At 40.3% G+C, this 27,241-nt stretch overlaps 1 protein-coding gene across 35 annotated transcripts in view; it reads right to left on the bottom strand.

Moving 5' to 3' along the window:
• RIMS1 (regulating synaptic membrane exocytosis 1) overlaps window positions 1-27,241 on the bottom strand; it is a 467,002-nt gene that overhangs the window by 179,420 nt on the left and 260,341 nt on the right. For 19 of the 35 annotated variants that reach the window (XM_082404985.1, XM_082404983.1, XM_082405015.1 and 16 more), the window contains exon 1: window positions 5,757-10,511. The exons of 10 other annotated variants lie outside the window; for them this stretch is intronic. In XM_082404985.1, the coding sequence (XP_082261111.1) occupies window positions 5,757-5,856 (100 nt within the window). In that variant the 5' untranslated portion in view covers window positions 5,857-10,511. Of the gene's footprint in view, window positions 1-1,955; window positions 2,584-5,756; window positions 10,513-27,241 lie in introns of those variants that run through there. 6 more of the 35 variants (XM_082405000.1, XM_082404986.1, XM_082405004.1 and 3 more) reach the window with 4 other exon arrangements.

Below are 27,241 nucleotides of genomic sequence, written 5' to 3'. Positions count from 1 at the left end.
TTATTTATTAAAAGTGTCTGTGGATTTTCTGGAGGAGTATAGGGAAGAATATATACTTGCTGTTCACTGAGATTTTCGTCTTTGTTTCCCAAATCCTTCCTTCACTCCCCTGGCAGAGCTCTCCTCAGGAACATTCCCAGACGGCACTTGAAAATGAGAACATCTCCTTTTCCTGCAGAACTTTCCAACCACGCACAACGACTTAACTGCACCACGTAAAGTCAGAAAGTTGGGAGAGACCTGAGCGGACCATCTTCCGCCCGACGGAGAATCACTTTACTCATAAAGCCACTGCCCTCCTACGTGCATGTGTAGAGACTGTAAGTCACTCAGAGCGGGACACAGGAGTCCACCACGCTGTTCACCTTTCATCGCTCACACACAGTGTGGGAGCGGAACCATCCCGGCCTCAGGCTTCCCCTAAGGGTGGCTTGTCCGTCACCCGGACCCACGAATGATGACCATGAACACAGGATTCGCCACCTTCCTCAGCGAGGGACGATCAGCCACCCTGCAAGCACGCAGCTCAATTTGCAATCAGATCCTTCTGTTCTCCCCAAAGCAACACGTACTGTGTCTAGACTCATGGACGGGAACTAGCCCAGGACAGGCAGCGACAACTGCTTCTTCACACTTTCTCAAGGGGGAGGTGGCTGGAAGCTGCTCTTCCGGTTGCCTCTGGTCTTTGGATCCTAAGCTTGCCCTCAGCAGAAGGGGACCTCGTGAAAGTCCTCTGCTGAGAAGAGCAGGCGGAAGCTGCCCTCCGAGCACACGCTTTGCCTGCGAGGGAGGATGGTCCGCATCCCTGGCAGGCGTCCAGAACCCGCACCTCTGCATCAGCACCGCATTGCTGCCGCGGGACCGCGGCGCCTCCTGCCCCTCCCGGCCCCGGGCGGCAGTCTGCCAGCAGGTGCCCTCAGGACACTGCGAACTCCTCAACGCCTATGGGGCAAAAGACTCTCAACGGAGCCCAGAGATTTACCAGTTTAATTCAAAAAAGCCATAAGCTGCCTTTCAGAAAAGCCTCAGCTGCTAAAACGCTGTGAAGGGAAGGAAAGGCCAAAAGAGCTCTATGGTCCCCCTTTATTAAGAAGACTGTATCCCTTTAAAACCTTAACAGTAAGCTCTCCTTCTGCACAGACATCACCATCAGACGATCTTGAGCGCCTGAAAAATGTGATTCCATCCCTACTGAGAAGACCAGCAGAGTCTTTATCAAACTGGCAGATGGAAACGGGGACCAGGAGGGCTTGCTCTGTCGTCCAAGGCCACACACCCGAATCTGCCACACCCAAAGCACTGCCTTGCCCTTTCCTTCTTTCTGTCTGGGCTCTCTGGTCCCCTTATTCGAGCAGGTTTCCCTTCAGTCCACAGCTTAACGTCACATAAAAACATAGGTAATTCAAAAAAAAAAAAAAAAAAAAACATAGGTATTTCCACGACGTGCTCTAAAATCAGGGCTGTCGGTCACGGGAAACCTGGCCTCAGCAGCCTTTGTCTAAATACTTTGAAATAACAATCTACAGACAAACTTACAACTTTCTGTTTTTAAGAAGATTAAACTATGAAGCTTTCTGATTTCAGTAAAATTCGGTAAACAGGGAAAACAACTGCCTTGGGTCAATCAGAAAGGAAAATACATACTTTCTGAATTAATTGTCTATTGTACATATATCAAGTCGAGAGTTAAATACTAAACTGTAGACAACGAAATGTACACTTCAGATATTCATTTAAAACATGAAAATAACTTCATACAATGCAACTAGAGGATTACCACTGCGTTTCAAAATGATAATATATCTGTGTAATTTCCATGTTCAAAGCAAAATATTCCTTATTCTCTACTGATAGAATCTAAATGAAGCATTTTAATATCTTACTCTTTTGGATAATTAAACAAATATTCTGTTAATATTACATTTATGCACAAGATTAATATTAGTTTAGTTTACCTGTTCTTGAGTGCAATGTATGAAGGAGTAGAAGCTGCAGAAATCCAGAAAACATAACCGCAGCATCAGAGGAGTTAAACAGAGGCTGCTGGCATCAGATCACTAAACCCTAGCTAGCAATGGCAGCAAATTCACAACACAATAAGTACTCCACGGAAGTGCAAAAGAAACGTTAAATAACAGCCCCTGCGGTCCTTGCATTCTAAACCAAAACCAAAAAAAAAAAAAAAAAAAGCCTGCAGTGTCCAACATTATACAACGGTGACACTAAACAAGGCCATAAGTGCTGCTGTCATCAAAACAGATCTCTGCAGTGTGCAGATTCTCATTGATTACCGCATTACTGATCTATAGTGCTCTGTGCTATGCTAAAGAGGTCCCCACCCTAGCAAACACCAAAGCTCCAGGAGGTCCGTGATTAACCGTTTCCTGAAACAATGCACAGACCATGCTACCTTCCTTCAGGCAGAGACTTGAAACGCAGTGGTCCCTTAAAGCCAGCACTGGACAGAAAACTCAGGCAGAGGCTTGAAAAGGCCCTCCTCTTATCCCCCCAGTGACATTTCAAGGAGACACCCAGGGGCTAAGATGACAAAGGCCAGCAGCCCCCTGCTGGCTGGTGGCCCCCAGAGCACTCACCTAAGATGATTTGGTGCCAATCTCAATCCCTGGCTGTGGTCCTGCCAAGGCCGGTGAAACCCATCATTTCTTCTTCAGTCTCCCTACCTGAGACCTTACTCAGCCCAAGGACAAAGGGCAGAAGGAAGCGTAAGCCAGGAGTGCGTGAGCAAGTGCCGGGAGTAGGACACAGAGCTTTGTCCAGCTGTGCCAGCCGGCCAGCAGGGAGCTCACGGGGGATTGTCTCCAGGGGGCAAAAGGACAACCCAAACTGGTGTAGCCGGGAGTCGAGGGGAATGGGGTGGGCTCACAGCTCCGGTATTTTTAAAGATGCAGGTCTCTGATGACTGTGCAATCACAACTCACGGACCACTAGACTTTTCTCACTGAGACGAGATCACCGTCTTCTCACCAGTTCCCCAACATTTCTTGATCCCCCTGGACCATATACCACAGAACAGCTGCTTTGTAATGATGTCACTGCTCCAATGTCATGTTTATCGTGGTATATCATTCAGTTTCCAGAAACAACGAACTTCTCTAGTCTAATCCACTAGGGACTATCATTGAAAAGTCGGGGCAGACTGCTTCTAGTTTGTTTTAGAAGATGAAATGATCAAATGGTAATAGAGAATTAAGACCCAGGTTTCGCTGATTTAAACTAAATGCACTGTGTTTACTTAAATTATAGATACTGGGGGCTTCCCTGGTGGCCCAGTGGTTGAGAATCTGCCTGCCAATGCAGGGGACACGGGTTCGAGCCCTGGTCTGGGAAGATCCCACATGCCGCGGAGCAACTGGGCCCGTGAGCCGCAATTACTGAGCCTGCGCGTCTGGAGCCTGTGCTCCGCAACAAGAGAGGCCGCGATAGTGAGAGGCCCATGCACCGCGATGAAGAGTGGCCCCCGCTTGCCGCAACTAGAGAAAGCCCTCGCACAGAAACGAAGACCCAACACAGCCAAAAATAAATAAATAAATCATTTAAAAAAAAATTATAGATACTGGTCAAAAATAATTACCAGATAAGGCAAACACTAATACTGAACTACGGCTCACTCATCGTCACCAAAGCAAGCGCAAAATATCAGCCTGAAACAAATGGACTAATGCGAACATTGTTTTCGCCTCTTAAAAAAACAGATTTGGGATCTCTACTTAGAATCTTCAGTTTTTTTTCTTTACCCCAAACTTCCAAGTATGCTTTCATAAACTGGCTTGAATAAAAAATTGGCCACATGGTTGCTGGTTGAAAAGAGAAAGGGAAATAAACATTAGGTGAATGAATCTCTGTCAAATCGTGTGATAAATAGGCATGTTAATGGTATTCATTTATTTTTCACAGGCATAAGGCAAAGTCAATATTATTTACCCCATATTACAGATGAGGCTCAGAGAAGCCAGTCAACTTGCCCAAGGTCCGTGGTTTAGGACTAGCAGAGCTGGAATTTGAACTTGGCTTCGTGTGACTGGGAGGCCCAGCTTTCCATGACACCTGGTAGGTACGAGCTGCTGTGATTATATCCATAGGTCACCTCAGAGTTGTGCCACCTTTTGTGAAAGTGCCAGTGATTTGGTGGGGAAGCCGGTGAGGCCGGGGGGCCAACATTCATCCATCTCTACGTGCCACATGTGGGGCCGGTGACGATCCTCCAGACAGGTTTACGGGGCGAAACTTACGGGGCTTGGATTGGTTTCTTCCACTGTGCCTCTGTCATCAAGACGCACAAACAGCAGGGTCTAGAGACGGACGAATACCAAGGAGAACCAGTGGAAGGAGAGTCAAAACCTTCAACAACCAGTATACCCAAGTCCGCCCGCTGAGGCTGGCACCGCAGAGCTTGATTCGAGGGAAATATAAGAGTCTGTGGATCTTATACGCTTATGTAGGCAACGGAATTAAAACACTTACACCACATGTGGCTATCGTCGTGCCTGACTTTTGAGATATTTCTTTTTTGTATTTCTCTTCTCCTATTTCTTTTTTTCCTCATTTAGCACCTGGAATGGGCTTGTTCCAAATGATAAAGTCATTTGACTGCTAGTCATCTAATATCTACCTCTCATTCCATCTTGTACATTTATGTTAATTTGCTGTAACTATCTTGAGTCCCCTACATGGTAACAAATTTTATTTCTAACCAAAGATGTTTGATAAACCAAGTAAGGTCTCTGAAATGGTACACACAGCTTTCCGAATTACAGATTCGAAATAGAACCTCAAAATTAGGAAGGGCTAAGGTTGACCTTGTTTTAAAGGACCTTTCACTCATATCTGGGTACCACATACTCCAAGGATGAGTAATGAGTGTCCTTCACGGAGGCCGACTGTCCACGTGTAAGTAGGAAAAAGGATCCTATCTTCATCCGTCAATTCAGAAATTTATGTTAACAATATTTACTCATTGAAAACATTTCTACCACTCTGTCCCTTTTGCACCACGCGTATCCCTCTCTGGGGCTACATGTTTCCTAGCCTGCCACTCAGCTGTGACACCACTGCCACCCCAAAGACCAGCAGACTAATTTCTCTTAGGAGAGAACATACAAGACCTAACATCGACCGCAACGGTGAGCTTCCTTCACATATACCATCGACCTATGGCGCTGTGGTCAGCACCAAGGCCTATGTTCGTGGAAAGGCTTCAGCTCTTTCACAAGCACTCAGGACCCATTACTTGGAAAAAGTGACACAAACTTCCTATTTGGGGACTGATTTCCTGCTAATAATGACTCCAACTTATGTCTTTCTCATTCTTTGTTTGAACAGGCGATCGCAAAGCACAGAAAACGTTGACTACAAACAAAAGTCATGCACACAATTAAACAACTAGTTATTGTTTTCCCTTATTTTCAGAGCACAGTGACATTTAATATTTACATGTTTCTGGACCTAGCTATTATGCAAGAAAACAAATCACAAATTTGATTAATCATCTTAAAATATTTAGGGCTATCTTGTAAATCTCATCATGACTTTTCAGAGAGAAAGGCTGACGATCAAGTTGGTAGCTGGAAACTTGGCTCTGTTGAGAAAACGGAACAAAATCACATCCTACCTGACGCACACCGGGAATATTTACTCAGGAAAGACAGAGAGAGAGGGAGCGTTAAACACAGACTTGCGTCCAACCAGATGAAACAATGAAGTGGGATTCCCACGCCCCAGACTCTGGTCCAGCTTACCGGCACCTGCTCTCGGGGCCTCCATGGTCCCCTCTTCGGGGTCTGCAGCCCTCACGTCTTCCCACCCTTCTGAAGACACGGGTAAACCGGGGGCACACATGACAGCAACTCGCAGAGAAATCCAGCCTGGGGACTGTCAGCCTGGCTTTGAAACAAGTTCAAGATCATACAAGAAGCGCACACAGTGGCTCCTCCTGCCCTCGGCTTAGGCTGTTGAACCACCCGGAGGTCAGCAGCGGCAGAAGATGGAAACGAAGGGATGCTGGTTGAGCAGGAGAAAGTCACTCTGCATGACCGGCTCAGGTCATCGCGGGCACTGAGCAGCTATGCAGGCACTGACTGGATAGGACACGGTGCACAAGCCTCCAGGCCTAGTGGCCTGGAGCCTGGTAGCACTTACTGAGCAGAAGCATATTGGCATCTCTGTTGGCTTTTAACCAGATCCACGGGATTCAGGAAATAAGCTCTCTGCCAGATGACACCGCTCCCAGCCATTCCTTCTGTTTGCTTATCCCCCAGTCACTCTAACTAGTGTCCTTTCTCCCGCTGTGAGCTTATTTGTGGAGAGGGCTAAATAAAGGATTTTTATGACAACCAAATGGCCACTAGCCCATAGGATGACTTCTTAAAGCATAACTCTTCTGCTTTTGTGCAGTACTGTTAAAATCAATTAAATGAGAGCATTCCTTATTATTACAGCTCTGATTTGTGGAGAAAAAAATGTTTTGTTTCTTCCTGAAGAAATATTTGAGGTTAGGCTATTTTTGTGCATATTATATATTCTTTATATAATATTTTCCTCCTATTACATAAACTTTTAAAGGTAGATTCCCTCTTCCTGTTGCTGTATTTTCCTAGCAGAGGCAAATACATATATATATATATTTGTATACATATATATATATACACACACACACACACACACACACACATATACACACACACATATATGGCTCTGGGATTTCTTTCCTACTATATGTGACATGGTACAACATTTCCAGACTATGAAGAGCTATACCTTCTTTTAGATAAGATGCAAACTCCTACTTCATCGGAGAAAAAGGAATTAAGGGATTATATTTTCCTCCACCATAACGAAAACAAGAGGTACACATAATTTTAATTTAAGCATACGAATGTGCAGGTAATCATTACTTTTTTGAATTTTAATACAGATAATGCTGTAAATTGTAAAAATAATGTATATGCAGGTATTTCATATTCCCTAAAGCATGTTCATGGGTTGTAAAACAAATCTGAGAGGTGACCAGGATGGAGAGCATTACAAGAGAATCAACCATTTATGGAAACAGATATGAAGTAAATACCAAGACTGGTCTGTCCTGGAAACTAAACTCCCACATCATCAACCCACTGCTTCCACTTCACCAAGCTTTAGTATTCAAATTAAACTTCAGTACTAATACAACAGGTGGAAAATGGAGGTAAAAATTATTACAATCAAATGCCAATATTGTTAATGTTGAAATATTAATCCCATATAGTACTCTGGAAATCAGGTGTTTTTTTTCCTCCACAGTCCTAGTATTAATTCAAAAAAAAATCTGATTTAAAATCCAAATCTCTTACTAGTGCACTTTGAAGTAATAATCGATATGTATTGAATTTCTAAGTTCTACATAATACTAGCGTATTAAGGAAAGTAGCACTGAAATACTGCACAGTAAATGTATATATTATTTCCCAACAGACTTGTCTATGTAATGTCCTCGAATGCTCACAAACTTATCTTATAAAAAAAGAAAGGTATGCTTCCATGTAGACAAATATACTGAGTAATTTTAAATAATGAAGTTATAAACTACATTGCAAACTTCTGATGGGATGTAAGTAAAGCATCTACTTCTCTATGGGGCTACAGACTGAAGACCACCCAGGTGGAAATAACACCTTGCCACTCTCTCTACTGGTTTTACCTGTTTTGTGAGCCACACTGTATTGTTTTAATGCATCGGCACTTAAGAATATGGAATCTAAGGAAAAAAAAAAAAAAAGGTCATGAAGAACCTAGTGGCAAGATGGGAATAAAGACACAGACCTACTAGAGAATGGACTTGAGGATATGGGGAGGGGGAGGGGTGAGATGTGACAGGGTGAGAGAGTGGCATGGACATATATACAGCACCAAATGTAAAATAGATAGCTAGTGGGAAGCAGCCGCATAGCACAGGGAGATCAGCTCGTGCTTTGTGACCACCTAGAGGGGTGGGATAGGGAGGGTGGGAGGGAGGGAGATGCAAGAGGGAGGAGATATGGGGATATATGTATATGTATAACTGATTCACTTTGTTATACAGCAGAAACTAACACACCATTGTGAAGCAATTATACTCCAATAAAGATGAAAAAAAAAAGAATCAACAGCAGGACAAACTTTGGGCAGAAGAGGATAAATATATTGTCTGCCAGTCTATACATGTGTAAACCCCATATCCTCTTAGTAAAATCAGGGTTCTTAATCTTTACCAGTAGCAGAATACATTCTCCATGAAAGTTTATGCCATAAACACAAGTTCATGCTCTGAGATATTTCCACTGACTAAACCCAATCCACATGGACCTCTTCATTGTTTTTCATTTCCCTGTAGGTCTTAAAAGGAGAGTCTATGCTGGACTTTATCTTGTTATTCTTTGCAAGTTTCACTGATCCTTGCATGCATGCATTCATAATTTCTTTCCTCCAGCAAAAATTCTGAACCTTGAGTATACTAAGCACTAAAGTAAAGAGAAGAAAGCTAAGCCAGGTCTCTGCCTTGAAGGCTGAATGCTATTATTCTTCCCATATTACAAAGGAGGAAACTGAGGCTTACATATAAGTGACACATCTCGTCAGTGGCAGAGGAAGAATCTGAATAACAATAATAATTGAAGCTAATCTTGCTTTAGATCACACATCTTTAAATTTGGAAACTAACGTTCCCTAGTATTAGTATAAGACTGTGCTCTTGGTGGTTTGCGACTGAGGACGATGAAGCTACACCAGTTAAAAAGGCACAGGATGCTACAGGCTGTGGTCCTTCATGAGGCCCTGGCATTGCTCCATGCCTTGACCTCAGAACAACAGTTTATGGAAATGTTAACAGATGGTGCACAATGAAAGTGACCCTGATTAAATGTATCCAGGACGCACTGCATCCATGAAAGGTGGTGAGAAGTCCTACATGAAGGAAATTTGTAGCCAACGTTAGCACTGGCCAAACTTACTGATATTTGAGCACAAACACTTATGTTTGGCATCACACTTACTAAACCTCTCACTGCTTTGCAGAAATACTAGTTGGAGAAATGCTATGTTATTAATACTCTTTATTTTGATTGGTTAAGACACCCTAAGCAAAAAGCAAGGGAGGTAAGTATGGGATTCCATTTTGTAGATTCAGAGTTGATGTTCAGGACCACGTAGACCTTTCGGGCAGTTTCTGTAGTGACAGGCACTGTCCCATGTCCTGCTCTGTCACTGGGATGTTTGGGACTCTGCTGTCATGAAGCCCCAGCTCAGACACCCTCCCTTCCTGACCCACATGGATATACTACTGTATCAAGGTCTTCCATTTACTTAGATCTACATACCACACTGAAACAACTCTTCTGGGGGATTCTAAGTTACAATAAAACAAACAAAACAAAACACAAAGTTCAAATGACATCTTCTGGGAAATCCTAATTGTATATATAATAAATCAATAAAGCAACATTCAAAATACAACTAGGGGCCTTTGTGGGGATAACAGTAGCATTACGGCAGGCAAGGTTAGTTCTAAAGACATGAGAATGAATAAAATGTTAGGATTTGGGGAAATAATATATCTAACTCATTTTTTTTCCAGGATTGAGAGCTTCTTTCACACTTGCCATTTCCTGAGTCATAAGGTTGCAACCTATCAGGATTTATAGTTTTCCCACACAGATATGTTGGATTCGAGAAGCAACTCTGTCTATAAACTGTCCAGCCTGAGAAAGTTTAAAAGGTAAAAAAACACTCAAAGAATGTGATGCTATCAAGTATCTTCTGGACCCCAAATCACCCTGAAATTCTGAAATACAGACATGAGAATCATTGTTTTCAAGTTGTTCTAATGAAACCATTTGCTGTATAAATGAATACAGGTCCCCTAGGAAAGTCGCTGTTCTGTCTCACAGTGTGTGTGTGAAAGGGATCTTCCAGGGAGAACTGGTCACACAGCTTTCCTTGATCTGTGTTGTCTTCTAAGCTGGCGGTCCTAGGCCTCCCAGACCATGATCCATACCTTTATCTGGGCATAGAATAAAGGGGATCAGAATAGCAAATATGCCAAAATGTCAGGTAGTGGCAGGATATGGGCCAGGGTGTGGTGGGAACATTTCAGGGAGGATATCTGTAGGGAGATTAGGGGAAAAGATGACTGGGTTATGAAAGGGAGAGTCAAGAGAGAAAGAAAAGGTAAATCCCTGTTATGGGCGGTGATTACTTTGTAAGCCCAACTCACCCACCACAGAATGTTTCCTCAATTCATACCCTCTGACTGATCCTATGATCCTACACATTTCCTAGAGGAGACCTAGCAAAGTAGGACAAGTGGAAATTGAGTGCTAATGCTGTTTGCTGCAACATGGATGGACCTAGAGATGATCACACTAAGTGCAATAAGTCAGACAAAGACAAATACCATATGATATTGCTTATATGAGGAATCTAAAATATGACACAAATGAACTTATCTATGAAACGGAAACAGACTCCCAGACATAGAGAACAGACGTGTGGTTGCCAAGGGGGAGGGGGGAGGGGGATGGAGTGGGAGTCTGGGGTTAGCGAATGCAAAGTATCATACGTAGGTTGGATCAACAACAAGGTCCTGCTGTAGAGCACAGGGAACTCTATTCGATACCCTGTGATAACCCGTAAGGGAAAAGCATGTGAAAAAGAATGTACATATGTGTATAACTGAATCGCTTTGCTGTACAGCAAGAATTAACACAACACTGTAAATCAACTATACTTCAATAACATACATTAATCATATAAAATGAAATGAAATTGAGTGCTTTTCTTGGTGCTGAGATATTTTAAAGGATGATCAGAAGTTGACCATTTCAGCCTAAAGCCTGGCGTAAATGCTTCAGCCATTACTGCCCTGCTCTGTAAAATACAGAAACCATGTCAAAAGAAAAAGAAATCCAATTGATAAAGCCCAAACATTGGTTCTCTGGGGACCATTTCTTAGCACTTGTCTGTTCTTTGGAACTTAAGCCATTGATTATAAAGGAATGGAAGTCTTTTGAGCTTGAAGATATCACTGACCAAGGACCAAATGGAATGTTAATTTCTTGCCTTGAGATTCAATCACAATGTAGGCAATATAAATTCAGTCTACACAATCTACCTTAGGAACAGAAGATGTGATTTCAATTTCTTACAAGAGATTTACTGTTTTTTCACCCAGGGTTCAGACAAAAACAAGGTTCCTCATTTACCCGAGCTGTGTGAAGTTTCATATTAATTTTCTTTTCATGGTGGGGGAAGCTCTCGGAGGATCATGGCCTCGTGCAGAGATGCCAGTTCCAATTACCTGCCTCGTGTAGGGCAGCTCTGCCCCTCACAGCCCCGGGCTGCTCAAAGCCCCAGGCACCACGAGGTTTCATTCAACCAGAGGCCTTGCTGAAGCATCACTCCATGTCCCTATGTATATGGTTTTCTCATTTCATTTCTGGCATTTGGATGTTTCTCCTTTATGCAAACTCAGTGATGCCTTGTTAAATAAATGTTACCTAGATCCACAATTTACAGGTTTTTGGCAGTGGAAATTGGCTCTATTTGTTTTTAATTTCTTTAGCTTAGGCAGCCTTGTAACTATAAACTGGAAATAGTTTCAAATGGTGTGCTACTTGGCTTTTTCACTTTGATATGATGGCCGTTTAAAATCTGATTGGTAAGTTCAAAATCCATTAAGGGGATATATTTATTTGTCTTTATAGAACTACAGTTAAAGCAATGCTATCTGGTGAATAATGATACCTTTTTCTATTAACCTATGGCCCAAATACATAAGATTCCTGTAGTCATGGATATGAGTTATTTCTCCACTAAGAAAACAACTAATTTGAGATAGCCTCATCCACCAGAGGGCAGACAGCAGAAGCAAAAAGAACTACAATCCTGCAGCCTGTGGAACAAAAACCACATTCATAGAAAGATAGACAAGATGAAAAGGTAGAAGGCTATGTACCAGATGAAAGAACAAGATAAAACCCCAGAAAAACAACTAAATGAAGTGGAGATAGGAAACCTTCCAGAAAAAGAATTCAGAATAATGATAGTGAAGATGATCCAGGACCTCGGAAAAAGAATGGAGGCAAAGATCGAGAAGATGCAAGAAATGATTAACAAAGACCTAGAAGAATTAAAGAACAAACAAACAGAGATGAACAACACAATAATTGAAATGAAAAATACACTAGAAGGAATCAATAGCAGAATAACTGAGGCAGAAGAACGGATAAGTGACCTGGAAGACAGAATGGTAGAATTCACTGCTGCAGAAGAAAATAAAGAAAAAAGAATGAAAAGAAATGAACACAGCCTAAGAGACCTCTGGGACAACATTAAACACAACAACATTCGCGTTATAGGGGTCGCAGAAGGAGAAGAGAGAGAGAAAGGACTCGAGAAAATATCTGAAGAGATTATACTTGAAAACTTCCCTAACATGGGAAAGGAAATAGCCACCCAAGTCCAAGAAGCACAGAGAGTCCCATACAGGATAAACCCAAGGAGAAACATGCCAAGACACATAGTAATCAAATTGGCAAAAATTAAAGACAAAGAAAAATTATTGAAAGCAGCAAGGGAAAAACGACAAATAACAAACAAGGGGACTCCCATAAGGTTAACATCTGATTTCTCAGCACAAACTCTACAAGCCAGAAGGGAGTGGCATGATATATTTAAAGTGATGAAAGGGAAAAATCTACAACCAAGATTACTCTACCCAGCAAGGATCTCATTCAGATTCGATGGAGAAATCAAAAGCTTTACAGACAAGCAAAAGCTAAGAGAATTCAGCACCACCAAACCAGCTCTGCAATAAATGCTAAAGGAACTTCTCTAAGTGGGAAGCACAAGAGAAGAAAAGGACCTACAAAAACAAACCAAAAACAATTAAGAAAATGGTAATAGGAACATACATATCAATAATTACCTTAAACGTGAATGGATTAAGTGCTCCAACCAAAAGACACAGGCTCGCTGAATGGATACAAAAACAAGACCCATATATATGCTATCTACAAGAGACCCACTTCAGACCTAGGGACACATACAGACTGAAAGTGAGGGAATGGAAAAAGATAATCCATTAAAATGGAAATCAAAAGAAAGCTGGAGTAGTGATACTCATATCAGATAAAATAGACTTTAAAATAAAGAATGTTACAAGAGACAAAGAAGGACACTATATAATGATCAAGGGATCGATCCAAGAAGAAGATATAACAATTATAAATATATATGCACCCAACATAGGAGCACTTGAATACATAAGGCAACTGCTAACAGCTATAAAAGAGGAAATAGAGAGTGACACAATAATAGTGGGGGACTTTAACACCTCACTTACACCAATGGACAGATCATCCAAACAGAAAATTAATAAGGAAACACAAGCGTTAAATGACACAATAGACCAAATAGATTTAATTGATATTTATAGGACATTCCATCCAAAAACAGCAGATTACACTTTCTTCTCAAGTGTTCACAGAACATTCTCCAGGATAGATCACATCTTGGGTCACAAATCAAGCCTCAGTAAATTTAAGAAAATTGAAATCATATCAAGCATCTTTTCTGACCACAATGCTATGAGATCAGAAATCAATTACAGGGAAAAAAAAACATAAAAAAAACACAAACACATGGAGGCTAAACAGTACGTTACCAAATAACCAAGCGATCACTGAAGAAATCAAAGAGGAAATCAAAAAATACCTAGAGACAAAGGACAATGAAAACACGATGATCCAAAACCTACAGGATGCAGCAAAAGCAGTTCTAAGAGGGAAGTTTATAGCTATACAAGCATACCTCAAGAAACAAGAAAAATCTCAAATAAACAATCTAACCTTACACCTAAAGGAACTAGAGAAAGAAGAACAAACAAAACCCAAAGTTAGCAGAAGGAAAGAAATCATAAAGATCAGAGCAGAAATAAATGAAATAGAAACAAAGAAAAAAATAGGAAAGATTAATAAAACTAAAACATGGTTCTTTGAGAAGATAAACAAAATTGATAAACCATCAGCCAGATTCATCAAGAAAATGAGGGAGAGGACTCAAATCAATAAAATTAGAAATGAAAAAGGAGAAGTTACAACAGATACCGCAGAAATACAAAGCATCCTAAGAGTCTACTACAAGCAACTCTATGCCAATAAAATGGACAACCTGGAAGAAATGGACAAATTCTTAGAAAGGTATAACCTCCCAAGACTGAACCAGGAAGAAATAGAAAATATGAACAGACCAATCACAAGTAATGAAATTGAAACTGTGATTAAAAATCTTCCAACAAACAAAAGTCCAGAACCAGATGGCTTCACAGGTGAACTCTATCAAACATTTAGAGAAGAGCTAACACCTATACTTCTCAAACTCTTCCAAAAAACTGCAGAGGAAGGGACACTCCCAAACTCATTCTATGAGGCCACCATCACCCTGATACCAAAACCAGACAAAGATACTACAAAAAAAGAAAATTACAGACCAATATCACTGATGAATATAGATGCAAAAATCCTCAACAAAATACTAGCAAACAGAATCCAACAACATATTAAAAGGATCATACACCATGATCAAGTGGGATTTATCCCAGGGACGCAAGGATTCTTCAATGTATGCAAATCAATCAATGTGATACACCATATTAACAAATTGAAGAATAAAGACCACATGATCATCTCAATAGATGCAGAAAAAGCTTTTGACAAAATTCAACACCCATTTATGAGAAAAACTCTCCAGAAAGTGGGCATAGAGGGAAGCTACATCAACATAATAAAGGCCATATATGACAAACCCACAGCCAACATCATTCTCAATGGTGAAAAACTGAAAGCATTTCCTCTAAGATCAGGAAAAACACAAGGATGCCCACTCTTGCCACTATTATTCAACATAGTTTTGGAAGTCCTAACCATGGCAATCAGAGAAGAAAAAGAAATAAAAGGAATACAAATTGGAAAAGAAGAAGTAAAACTGTCACTGTTTGCAGGTGACATGATACTATACATAGAGAATCCTAAAGATGCCACCAGAAAACTACTAGAGCTAATCAATGAATTTGGTAAAGCTGCAGGATACAAAATTAATGCTCAGAAATCTCTTGCATTCCCAAACACCAATGATGAAAAATCTGAAAGAGAAATTAAGGAAACACTCCCATTTACCACTGCAACAAAAAGAATAAAATACCTAGGAAGAAACCTATGTAGGGAGACAAAAGACCTGTATGCAGAAAACTATAAGACACTGATGAAAGAAATTAAAGATGATACCAACAGATGGAGAGATATACCATGTTCTTGGATTGGAAGAATCAATACTGTGAAAATGACTCTACTACCCAAAGCAATCTACAGATTCAATGCAATCCCTATCAAATTACCAATGGCATTTTTTACGGAACTAGAACAAAAAAATCTTAAAATTTGTATGGAGACACTAAAGACCCCGAATAGCCAAAGCAGTCTTGAAGGAAAAGAAAGGAGCTGGAGGAATCAGACTCCCTGATTTCAGACTATATTACAAAGCTACAGTAATCAAGACAATATGGTACTGGCACAAAAACAGAAACACAGGTCAATGGAACAAGATAGAAAGCCCAGAGATAAACCCACGCACCTATGGTCAACTAATCCATGACAAAGGAGGCAAGGATATACAGTGGAGAAAAAGTCTCTTCAATAAGTGGTGCTGGCAAAACTGGACAGCTATATGTAAAAGAACGAAATAGAACACTCCCTAACACCATACACAAAAATAAACTCAAAATGGATTAGAGACCTAAATGTAAGACCGTACACTATAAAACTCTTAGAGGAAAACACAGGAAGAACACTCTTTGACATAAATCACAGCAAGATCTTTTTTGATCCACCTCCTAGAGTAATGGAAAGAAAAAGAAAAAGAAACAAACGGGACCTAATGAAATTTAAAAGCTTTTGCACAGCAAAGGAAACCATAAACAAGACGAAAAGACAACCCTCAAAATGGAAGAAAATATTTGCAAATGAATCAACGGACAAAGGATTAATCTCCAAAATATATAAACAGCTCATGCAGCTGAATATTAAAGAAATAAACAACCCAATCCAAAAATGGGCAGAAGACTAAATAGACATTTCTCCAAAGAAGACATACAGATGGCCAAGAAGCACATGAAAAGCTGCTCAACATCACTAATTATTAGAGAAATGCAAATCAAAACTACAATGAGGTATCACCTCACACCAGTTAGAATGGGCATCATCAGAAAATCTACAAACAACAAATGCTGGAGAGGGTGTGGAGAAAAGGGAACCCTCATACACTGTTGGTGGGAATGTAAATTGATACAGCTACTATGGAGAACAGTATGGAGGTTCCTTAAAAAACTAAAACTAGAATTACCATACGACCCAGCAATCCCACTACTGGGCATATACCCAGAGAAAACCATAATTCAAAAAGACACATGCACCCCAATGTTCATTACAGAACTATTTACAATAGCCAGGTCATGGAAGCAACCTAAATGCCCATCGACAGACAAATGGATAAAGAAGATGTGGTACATATATACAATGGAATATTACTCAGCCATGAAAAGGAATGAAATTGGGTCATTTGTAGAGATGTGGATGGATCTAGAGACTGTCATACAGAGTGAAGTAAGTCAGAAAGAGAAAAACAAATGTCGTATGTTAACGCATATATTCGGAAACTAGAAAAATGGTACAGATGAACCGGTTTGCAGGGCAGAAATTGAGACACAGATGCAGAGAACAAACGTATGGACACCAAGAGGGGAAAGCGGCGGGGGTGGTGGTGGGATGAATTGGGAGATTGGGATTGGCATGTATACACTGATATGTATAAAATGGATGACTAATAAGAACCTGCTGTATAAAAAAGTAAATAAAATTAAATTCAAAAAACAAAAACAGAAAAGATCACTCTATCAGGCAAGTTTTACCGAAATCCTCAAACTGAGAAAAAAAAAGAAAACAACTAGTTCAAAGGGCTGAGTAGAAATGTTAGAAATGACAAGACTTCAAACAGCAAGTTATTAAAGAAAGCACATCACCAAGGAGAGGTGGAAGATTATTTACATGATGCACATGCTAATTAATTAAATGCTATATAATAACTTACAGTTTTACCTCATTAACACAAGACCTAATTTCCCTTTCTATTTATTTTTATCCCATTTGTTGTCCTTTTTTCTGTTTTTGTTAGAAGAACTTTTCAAACCTTTTTATGAACTAAACAAAACAAAACATATCGGAACCAGTGATTTCCCAGAAATCGAGGTTCCCTAAGTTCTACCTCAATTGAATTTCCAAGCAAATCACAAAAGGCAAGGATTTTCTTTGTTTTATACTATGATTAAGGGCCACCGTATTTTTTGTTTGTTTAGTCCTCCCTCAATTAATTAAAAAATTTTCTTCTTAAAAAATGATATATGTGCTTCAGGTCAAGATAAAACACACCTATAATCCTCCCTTCTCTTCTGTAAAATAATATAAAATTTATTCCAAAAAATAAATAGTATTTTTACTATCTCTTATCTCTATGGAAGAGAAAAAACCTATGCTGAACACACTACTAGGACGTCCTGCAAGGAATGATAACAAACTAATGGTATTTTACCACTCCCAGACTCTCACTGGAAGAATAAATTAAAGATATGCTCTGACAAGAAGAGAAATGAAGGTGGAAAGAAAAGTGAGATGTAAAATGTAACGATGAACATGAAATCAGTTAAACATGTTAAACACGTTGGTAAATTTAAGTAAGCATTATCTACTTATACGAATGTGGAAAGACAATCTGAACCTATTCTAGATAACAATAACGTAGACGGTGGAAAAAAACAGTAAATTTTAGAGGAATGTTAAAGCTTGCTAAAGTCATCTTTCACAGGGATAATGATTTAATTTTAGAGTTTTGCTAACAAATTATAAAACTAAGTATTGCACTGAAGAGCTCAGGTTTACATTAAAGAATACCAAAGGAATGTATAATGCCCTAAGCTCTAAAATAAGTGAAAAAGCACATAAAACAACCTGATCAATCTAATAGAAGGCATGAAGAGAAAAAGCAAAGCAAAGGAATGAATGGTAAACAGAAAACTCAAATTAAGCTAAAACAAAGGAATACGTTTATAGTAGGAGTTTAAAAATACAAAGAAGACAAAAGGAAAAATAAAGAATGTGTGCTGTTTTATGGTCCAGATATAAGTATACTCAACACTTTGATGTACATCCTTTCAGTTTCCTTTACACATATTATGTAAACATTTTTTCAAAAACATACCATATAGTATACATACAACTAGCAATGCCTTTGTCTTAACTATCACAAACATTTTATGTCATAAATACAAGAATATACAACATAATTTTTACACAGCATTCCTTTAACCAGTGCCTCTTAACCTGGAAATTGATCTGTCTTCCAATTTGTGTATAATAAACACTATTATAATAAGAAATATTTGCCCATATCAGCCTAAAGTGTTTATCCTGCCAAGATATTCTTTGAGATGCAGTTATATTTTATAAACTAAACATCCCGGATTCCCCGGGTCGTGTGGCACTGTAGTGTGCATTTAGTGAAAGAAATCCACGTACAGGTGGACCTGCAGTTCAAACCCATGTTGTTCCAGGGTCAGCTCTACCTGGGTTGGACACGGCCAACTCTTTATTCCATCCCCTGAACATACGTTGAGTCATTTTGGATGCTTTTTCCAGTCAAATGTGTCCCTGTATAAATAAGCAATTTTCTTTTTCTTGGGATGCTCATGTGGTACAAAATAACGACTTTCATGGAAGAACCAGCACTTCATAATGTATGAATGGTCAGGTCTGAGACTTGGAAAGGTCCCTGAAGACGATGAGGCCCGGCAGTCATAACCTTGACCTCACGCTGGAATCACCAAACAGATGCTAAAAACAACAATGGTGACGCCTGGGCCTCAGCTCAGAACCGTCAGCTCAGGAGCTCTGGGCTTGGGGCCTGAACACTAGCACCTTGTTTATGAAGCTCCTCAAGTGATTATAATCCTACAGTTCTCAATTCAGCCACACACACTAAAATAAACCAGGGCCTGACCGCACACTGACCAAATCAGACTCCCTTTTGGTGCTGCCTCAACACTTTTTTTTAAAAATTGAAGTATAGATGATTTACAATGTTGTGTTAATTTCTGCTGTACAGCCAAGAAACTCAGTTATACATGTATATATATCCTTTTTTCTATTATTTTCCATTACGGTTTATCCCAGGAGACTGGATATAGTTCCCTGTGCTCTATAGTAGGACCTTGTTGTTTATCCATTCCATACATAATAGTTTGTATCTGCTAATGCCAAACTCCCAATCCTTCCCTCCCCTAGCTCCCCTCCCCCTTGGCAAGCACAAGTCTGTTCTCTATGTCTGGGAGTCTGTTTCTGTTTCATAGATAAGTTCATTTGTGTCATATTTCAGATTCCTCATATAAGTGATGTTATATGGTGTTTGTCTTTCTCCGTCTGACTTACTTCACTTACTATGATCATCTCTAAGCTCTCCAGGAGATTCTAAAGTGCATTCAAGGATGAAGATCACTGATATGCTCTATCCCTCTCATTCTATTGCCCAAGGTAATCCAGTCCTTAAAACTGGGATCAAAGCTGTTCTCTTGATCGGTGGCCTCTGGGCTCTTTCCTTCCACAGGTCTGGAAGCTTCCTGCTGCCAGAAGTGGGTGTCTCCCCGTCTCTCATTGCTCAGGCCCATCTCTCTGACTCAAATGCCACATCTATTCTTCCTGCCAAATTCTTCCCCAGCTCCAACACGAAGCCTCAGCACCCCAGCTTTCCCCCTAGTTCCTGTAACATGTATTATCTATATATCCTATTTGGTGTCACAGAAATAGAAACACTTATTGGGCACTTGCTGTGTATCAGGGACACAGAGCCGTATCCATCACCTCATTTAATCTTTACGAGGACTCCGGAGAATGTGTACAGTTATTTACTCCAAGTTCCTAAAAGGATGAACTTGAGGCTTACCAAGGTTAAGAAACATGCCCAAGGGGTCTAGTCTCTGGCAGTGCCTCAAACTATCTGTGTCTTCCTGATCTTGGACAGCAATCCTCTTCATAAAGTAACTACCCAGTAAGATTCTTGATGATCTTATACTTTTCACAGATGAAAACCAATGGAGACAAATACCAGACAGGAGTATTTACCATGTATGAACACAAACATGCGGAGGCCTTGGTCTCTCCCCTCCTGTGAATACTATTAGTATGAATGGAATTGTGTTCTGCCAGAAGTCATATGTTGAAGTCCTCACCCCCAGTACCTCAGAGTGCAACCATATTTGGAGATAGGATCTTTAAAGAGATAATCAGTTTAAAAGGATTTCATTAGGATGGCCCCTAATCCAACATGCCTGCTGTCCTCGTAAGAAGAGGAAACGTGGAAACACACAGAGAAAAGACAACGTGAAGACTCAGGAAGAAGACAGCCAAGCACAGGCCAAGGAGAGAGGCCTAGACAGGTCCTTCCACGGCCCTCAGAAGGAACCAACCCTGCCGACACTTAGATGCTGCAGTCCCAGCCTCCAGAACTGGGAGAAAGCAAATTTCTGTTGTTTAGACCACCCGGTCTGTGGCACCTTGTTACAGCAGCCCTAGGAAACTGATACACTTTTACTGTGTACACATCAGCCTCAGAAGAGTTAATGAGAATTAAAATGAGATCTGTCCCTTGGTATGGAACAGGTACTTTTAAAAAGATCCAAATGTGGAAGTTCCGCTTAGGAGGTAGAACAAGACACTCAAAGAAGAGGGCCATAAGCAGTAACTATTCAATGCAGAACAGCAGTAAGAGTCAGATGCCCCGTAACACAGGAAGAAGAATGATACACAAGGTAACATCTGGATTTCCCATCTGGCACTCAGGATCAGGGAGTCAGGATCCAGGGATCCAACTCCTAATTCCTGGACGGGATTGGTGAGGGCCAAGCGTTAGCTCCAGAGGGACTCGGGCAACAGAATTGGACTCGGCCACAAGCATCCAGGGACGTGGATCTAGTAACCAAAACTAGGCACGAACCGGGGGCCTGGTCTCTGGAATACACTAGAAGCCAGATTGCTAGGGCTGGGCCTCAACTGAGGACAGAAGAGCAGCAGGACTGACTAAGTGTTCGTCCTCAGAGGTCTGGTGGGATGGTAGGGGGCCAGCATGCATTCCAAGCTCTCCCAGCTGCAAATGGAAAATGGCAGCAGGGGCAGGGAATCCAGTGACTTAACACCCCCCATGTTTCCTTCTCTGTTCAGCAGTGTGTGAAAGGGGAGATTCTTTGTTTCCGAAGTCTCTCTCAGGCCTAACATTCTGTTATCCTGTGAAACTGAACCCAAAGTAAGGACAACATTTTCATTCACTGGAAAAAATGGGTCACAAACACGGAAGTATGATTCTGCGTTTTAAAAGGATATTCAAGCACAAACCTATGAGATAAAATAGGTGGCACTGAAATCTTCAATATCAAATCTTTTTCTAAACGCACTTGGAAGCACAAATGTTTCCCCTTAAAACGTCCTTCAATTGTACATCCATTCAAACACTCCACTCTTAAAATTGTAAGCATACATGTCAAATTTGTATGATTAGTTTAGAAAATCAGATGTAACCCAGATTTAACTGAGGGTCTCCTGATTCCAGAATAGAAATCTCTTTCAGATGTAACTAAATGACTAATATTTCTAGCCATGGATTAATTTGGGAGAAATATTATTGGATATAATCAGGTTAGATTTACAGACTTAATTTCTTTCCTTTTTATAGAACTTCTTTTTAGTCAGAGCTCCTGTTTTAGAGTCAAGGAGACTTTCCAGTCATTTATATATTAGGCAGAAATTGTAACTCTGAAAAAACCCAGCTCTTTACCATGATGTTTCCCCAGATTTTCTTATCTCATATTCTTAGAACATTAGGAATTAGCATGCTAGCTCAGAGCCCCCAACACAGTTATTTGTGTCCCCGCAGTATCTCTCTAAGATGTAAATTACACAGATGATTAAAACAGCTAACGTCCATTTCATACCCACTGTAAGAAGAAATTAGTTCTCAGACTCCCTGGAAGGCATTTAAAACGAAGCATCTAACACTCTAAATCCTGGCTCTGTCGGTAGTTGAAAGGGAGAATTAAATTTCTCTTTCCCACAGCAACAGTAGGAATCAGTGAAAGATTAATGTAGAAAAGGTCAAAGAGAAGGCAAGGCTGTCAGAGTTCCACGTAGATCCACCGCTGTTCTGAGATTCTGGTGGGTAAAATTACGTGAGGTCCCGGAAGACACCAAAACTAGTTACTCACAACTTAATAAAGGGGATGTTAGACAGCAATCTTCTGTTTTCCTATTTTAATGGATAGCAAATTCACACATGCACCTGATGAAAATTAGAATAAATAAGGGCTTGCGATGTAGCTACAGTAACTCATTTCCCCTCATGGTCTTTCTGCCCACACTGTCAATTCCACTTCCCAAGCTTATTTTAAAGTGTTTACTTTCTTAGTTGTTCTAATGAAAAGCACTCTAATTTTTAAATAATTTTCCTCTATCCATTGACCGCTTTATTTGGGATATTATCCATTGATTTCTAATTTTATGATATTATCTACAGTAAAAACCAATGAAAGAAGAGACTTTAGCTCACTGTTATGTTGATACCGTTTTGCTTTCAAAAGCCAATAGTTTTATTTCTCCTTATATATTTCTATTTTTAAGTAGCCTTAATCCTCTATTTCTTGGCCTAAAATTTGAACAGGATCTTGAACATTTTAGATGAGAATATTCATACACTTATCTCTAACTCTGTTCTCCAGATTCTCTCATCTCTCATATCTGTCAGTTTTAGCTTTATTTTAACATGGACAAAATATTTATCTTCAATTATATAAAAACAAACAAACAAACAAAAAATATATATAAACTATATACACACGCACACACACACATATATTCAATGTGGAAGGGGGTTTATTCTAAAAATTGAAAACCAGTAAGTGGCATTTATAATATTATAACATGTAAATGCTCTAGGACCAAGTAAAAACCAATAATTGGCAGAGGTTAAATTTCCTTTTCTACAGATGAACTGTCAGTCTTCGTGTTCACTCAGAGGAAACATTACCTAGGTTAATAGTCAAATGGACCGTATCAACTAATAAAATAATGTCACATTCTTGTTTGCTTCATGTTTGGACCATGATTTTCCTTAACAGTTTTTCTCCCTCAGCTTTTGACTGTTCCTCTTCATTGCTGAAAAAGAAACAGCCTTTCTTTACCGGGTCAATAACATCATGTAAGTCATTAGTCATTGGATATTTCTTGGAATCCAGGATATTCTTCTCAATATTCTCTTTGGAGCTTCCTGGAAATGATCTCCAGTTTTAATTTCGACAGATTGCTTTCTGCACACAGCGTCATTCGGGATTTCTTTGCATTGGACTCCTGGGTCAGCTTCACTTTTTCTTCTTTCTCATTTGTCCCACTTTCATGATTATTCTTCTCAGTTTTCTTGAGTGCATACATCTTTAAATCATTGTCTCCTAAGCAGGTTGCAAAGTAGGTTTTCTGAGAACTGAGAGTTGACTGATGGTTTAGATGTGAATAGAACAGCAATCTCAGAATGGTTTCGCTCCAAACTTTGAAGGCATTGGTCAACTGTAGTCCAGAATCCATTACTGATGAGAAGTGTAAAGACAGGTTAATGCTTATTGTTTTGTACACAACCTGGTTTATTGTTTAACCTCCAAAAGTTTATAAATTTTTCCCTGTTTCCTTGGCATGTTTACTGTTGTTGAATTTCCTCTTATGTTTCATAGCTGATGTCTAGATTCATCCTTTGGGCATCCCCAGGGTTGTATGGGCTTCTCTGTGGGTTATCTTCATGGTTGCCTCTTTCTGGACCCAAAGGAGTTTACAGATTTTATATCAGCTTTTATTTGAAGGTCTCAGATCACCATACTTTGCTTCCTGCTTAAGATTAATCCATACCTGCAGGCAAGTGTGTTATCTTTAGTCCAGATGCACGGTCTTGCATTTTGTCCAAATATCTCTGCCCAAGCACTTCAGTGCCATGGGTCTGTGTACCCAGAGCTTTCTCTTTGAGTTTTGTTCATAATAGTATTATTTAATTATTTATTATTTTATTTTTAATGTCAAAAATATTTTGCACAGAACATCTCTGTGTTTGGGTGGGGACGTTGCCCTCCACCCCAGCCCTCTCGCCTCCTTGGCAAGCTCCTCTGTCCCAAAGCAGGCTACTTTCTCTTTCCATCAACTATTCATATTTCACTTCCTTCCCTTTTCACTGTTATGGGGTCTCATGGGGTAAGAAAAACAAATGCTTACGTTTCAGCAGCCATTTAAAGAGGAAGTCCTTTTAGGTGGTAATTGTTTAAAGGTTACAATTTTTTAGTGCCTGTAGCCAAATTCTTACCACAAAACCTGATTTTATCTTGGGGTGTCCTGTCTGTAAAGTCCCCAGTAAGAGTCCTCTGGATAGCCCATAAAAATGTCACGGGGGCAGGAACCACGGCTGTCTCTATAGGTATCTATGTTTATGTCTGTATTTATTTAATCACTATACCTCTAGCACCGTTTGCCTGGAATGTCACAAATCTTTATACATAACTTGTTTAACATCATATAAATCATGTAATATTTATGTAATGTCACATAGAAATTAAAACATGACCACATGAATGATGGCCACCTTCTTTAATTGCAAACCCCCTTGAAGTTACAAGAAAAAGCACTAGGAGCATTAAAAGAATATAAAATGCATTTTCTGCTCTCAAGAAACAGAAGTAAATCAACAACTCCTGGGTAGAATTAAAAGTACTATGTGAGGGCTTCCCTGATGGCACAGTGGTTAAGAATCCGCCTGCCAATGCAGGGGACACGGTTCGAGCCCTGGTCCGGGAAGATCCCACATGCCGCGGAGCAACTAAGCCCGTGCGCCACAACTACTGAGCCTGCGCTCCTAGAGCCCACGAGCCACAACTACTGAAGCCCGTGTGCCTAGAGCCCGTGCTCCGCAACAAGAGAAGCCACCGCAATGAGAAGCCCACACACTGAAAGGAAGAGTAGCCCCCGCTCGCCGCAACTAGAGAAAGCCCCTGCGCAGCAACGAAGACCCAACGCAGCCAAAAAATAAATAAATAAAATATATAAATTTATAAGAAAAAAAAAGTACTATGTAAGCAGTAGGCATTATACTGCTGGAGCCCAAAGAGGAAACTCCCAGTAGTTTTAGTTTAATGACTAAAGAATAATACAAAGTGTTGCATGAATTAGTTACATTTAAATAGTTTAGTACCTGATTGTTGCGAGGGTTCTCAGCTCTTGTTCCTGATTCCACAAAGTTTAACTTGTCAGGTACCCAAACTTAACAGTGAATAGCTCACACTGCCCACAACCTACGCCCTGGTCCCCTGAAACTGTCTTTGTCTCTGGAGGAAAATTCAACCCTGTGCTTGAAGGGCTGTCAGTCTCACTTTTCAACCACTCATTGTTTGCAAGCCTTGCAGGTATCATTTCTTACCAGTCATCCAGGTACCAAATGCTCCTACAAGGACTGCTAAATGATGCTTAGCAGTAACAGTTACAAACAAACCGTTTAGCCCGTGTTATACAGGTTGACCTCAGGCGCCATTCCCAGAGTGCTTTAAAAGTTCAAAGGCAACATTAATTTGGGTTGTATTTTCCCCATTCACTCCAAGTCAGCAAGAAGGAGAGGATTAAAAGGGAAGGAAATCCTGTTATCTAATGCCAGGCTCTTCCTCTAAGGACTTATACTTCAAGATCCTTGTAAGTATAAGTGGATTAAATCCCCGATCCACGCAGCAATGCTGTTTCTTTTCAGCACTGGTGCTGTTTCCTTGTCTCATCCCCATCGGCACTGCCTGCAGCTCTTTCTTTCTCCTTAAGCCTCTTGACTCATTTCCTTAGGGGCACAGATCCTCACTAGACTTTGTCCCAATGGATCTTACTACACATTTCATGTAAATCCAATTGCTATCTTATTACAAGTAAGACTTAGTTCACTGTTATTCTTCTGCATAGAGAGATTTATATGAGGTAATTCTTATAATCTAAGAAATGAGAAATGCCCAATTTTTCCCAGTTGGCAAAGAAAGAGCAGTATGAACATTGAACAAACAGCGTTCACTTTGAAACATGTGATAGCTGACCTCAATTTTTAGACAAGCCCACTAGATAGAGCTCACTGATAATCCGTGTGTGTGTGTGTGTGTGTGTGTGTGTAATTACACTACACACCAAGCATCCTATTGACTAGCAATGCTGTGTTGTCTTTCAGATGCCATTTGCCCAGGGAATCTTTTTTTTTCTTTTTAATTGAATGTCTGGACACAAAGCAAAACTGTATCAATATATCTGTAAGGAATGTTCCTTTGAGGCATCTATTAAATTGTACTTCATTGAGTAATTATTCTTTTTTTTATTTTTTTTTATTTTTTATTCTTTTTTTTAAAAAAAATTTTATTTATTTATTTTTGGCTGCACTGGGTCTTTGTTGCTGCGCATGGGCTTTCTCTAGTTGCGGCGAGTGGGGGCTACTCTTCCTTGCGGTGCGCGGGCTTCTCATTGCCGTGGCTTCTCTTGTTGCAGAGCACGGGCTCTAGATGTGTGGGTTTCAGCAGTTGTAGCACGTGGGCTCAGTAGTTGCGGCACGCAGGCTCGGTAGTCATGGCTTGCAGGCTCTAGAGCATAGGTTCAGTAGTTGTGGTGCACAGGCTTAGTTGCTCCGCGGCATGTGGGATCTTCCCGGACCAGGGCTCGGACCCGTGTTCCCTGCATTGGCAGGCGGATTCTTAACCACTGCACCACCAGGGGAAGCTCTGTAATTATTCTTTATTGTTTATTTCTCTCAACAGAATGTAAGCTCCATAAGGGCATGAAGCATATTTCTTTATTTTTAACATCAGTATATCTACTGAAAGTGTTAAATCCACATTTGCTAATAAACATACAAACCAACTCAGCATAATGATAAGGATAGAAATATAAATGGTGAGAATAGTGCACACATATTAAGTAGATGCCTTGTGCCAGTGCTATAGTCTGAATGTTTGCGTCCCCTCAAAATTCATGTGTTTAAATCTTAAGCCCCCCCAAAATGATCGCATTAAGAGGTGGGGCCTTTG

This window comes from Balaenoptera borealis (genome assembly GCF_965194805.1).
Source record: "Balaenoptera borealis genome assembly, chromosome: 9".
In the NCBI taxonomy this organism is placed as follows: Eukaryota; Metazoa; Chordata; class Mammalia; order Artiodactyla; family Balaenopteridae; genus Balaenoptera; species Balaenoptera borealis.
This window is presented reverse-complemented; position numbering and strand designations above follow the sequence as displayed.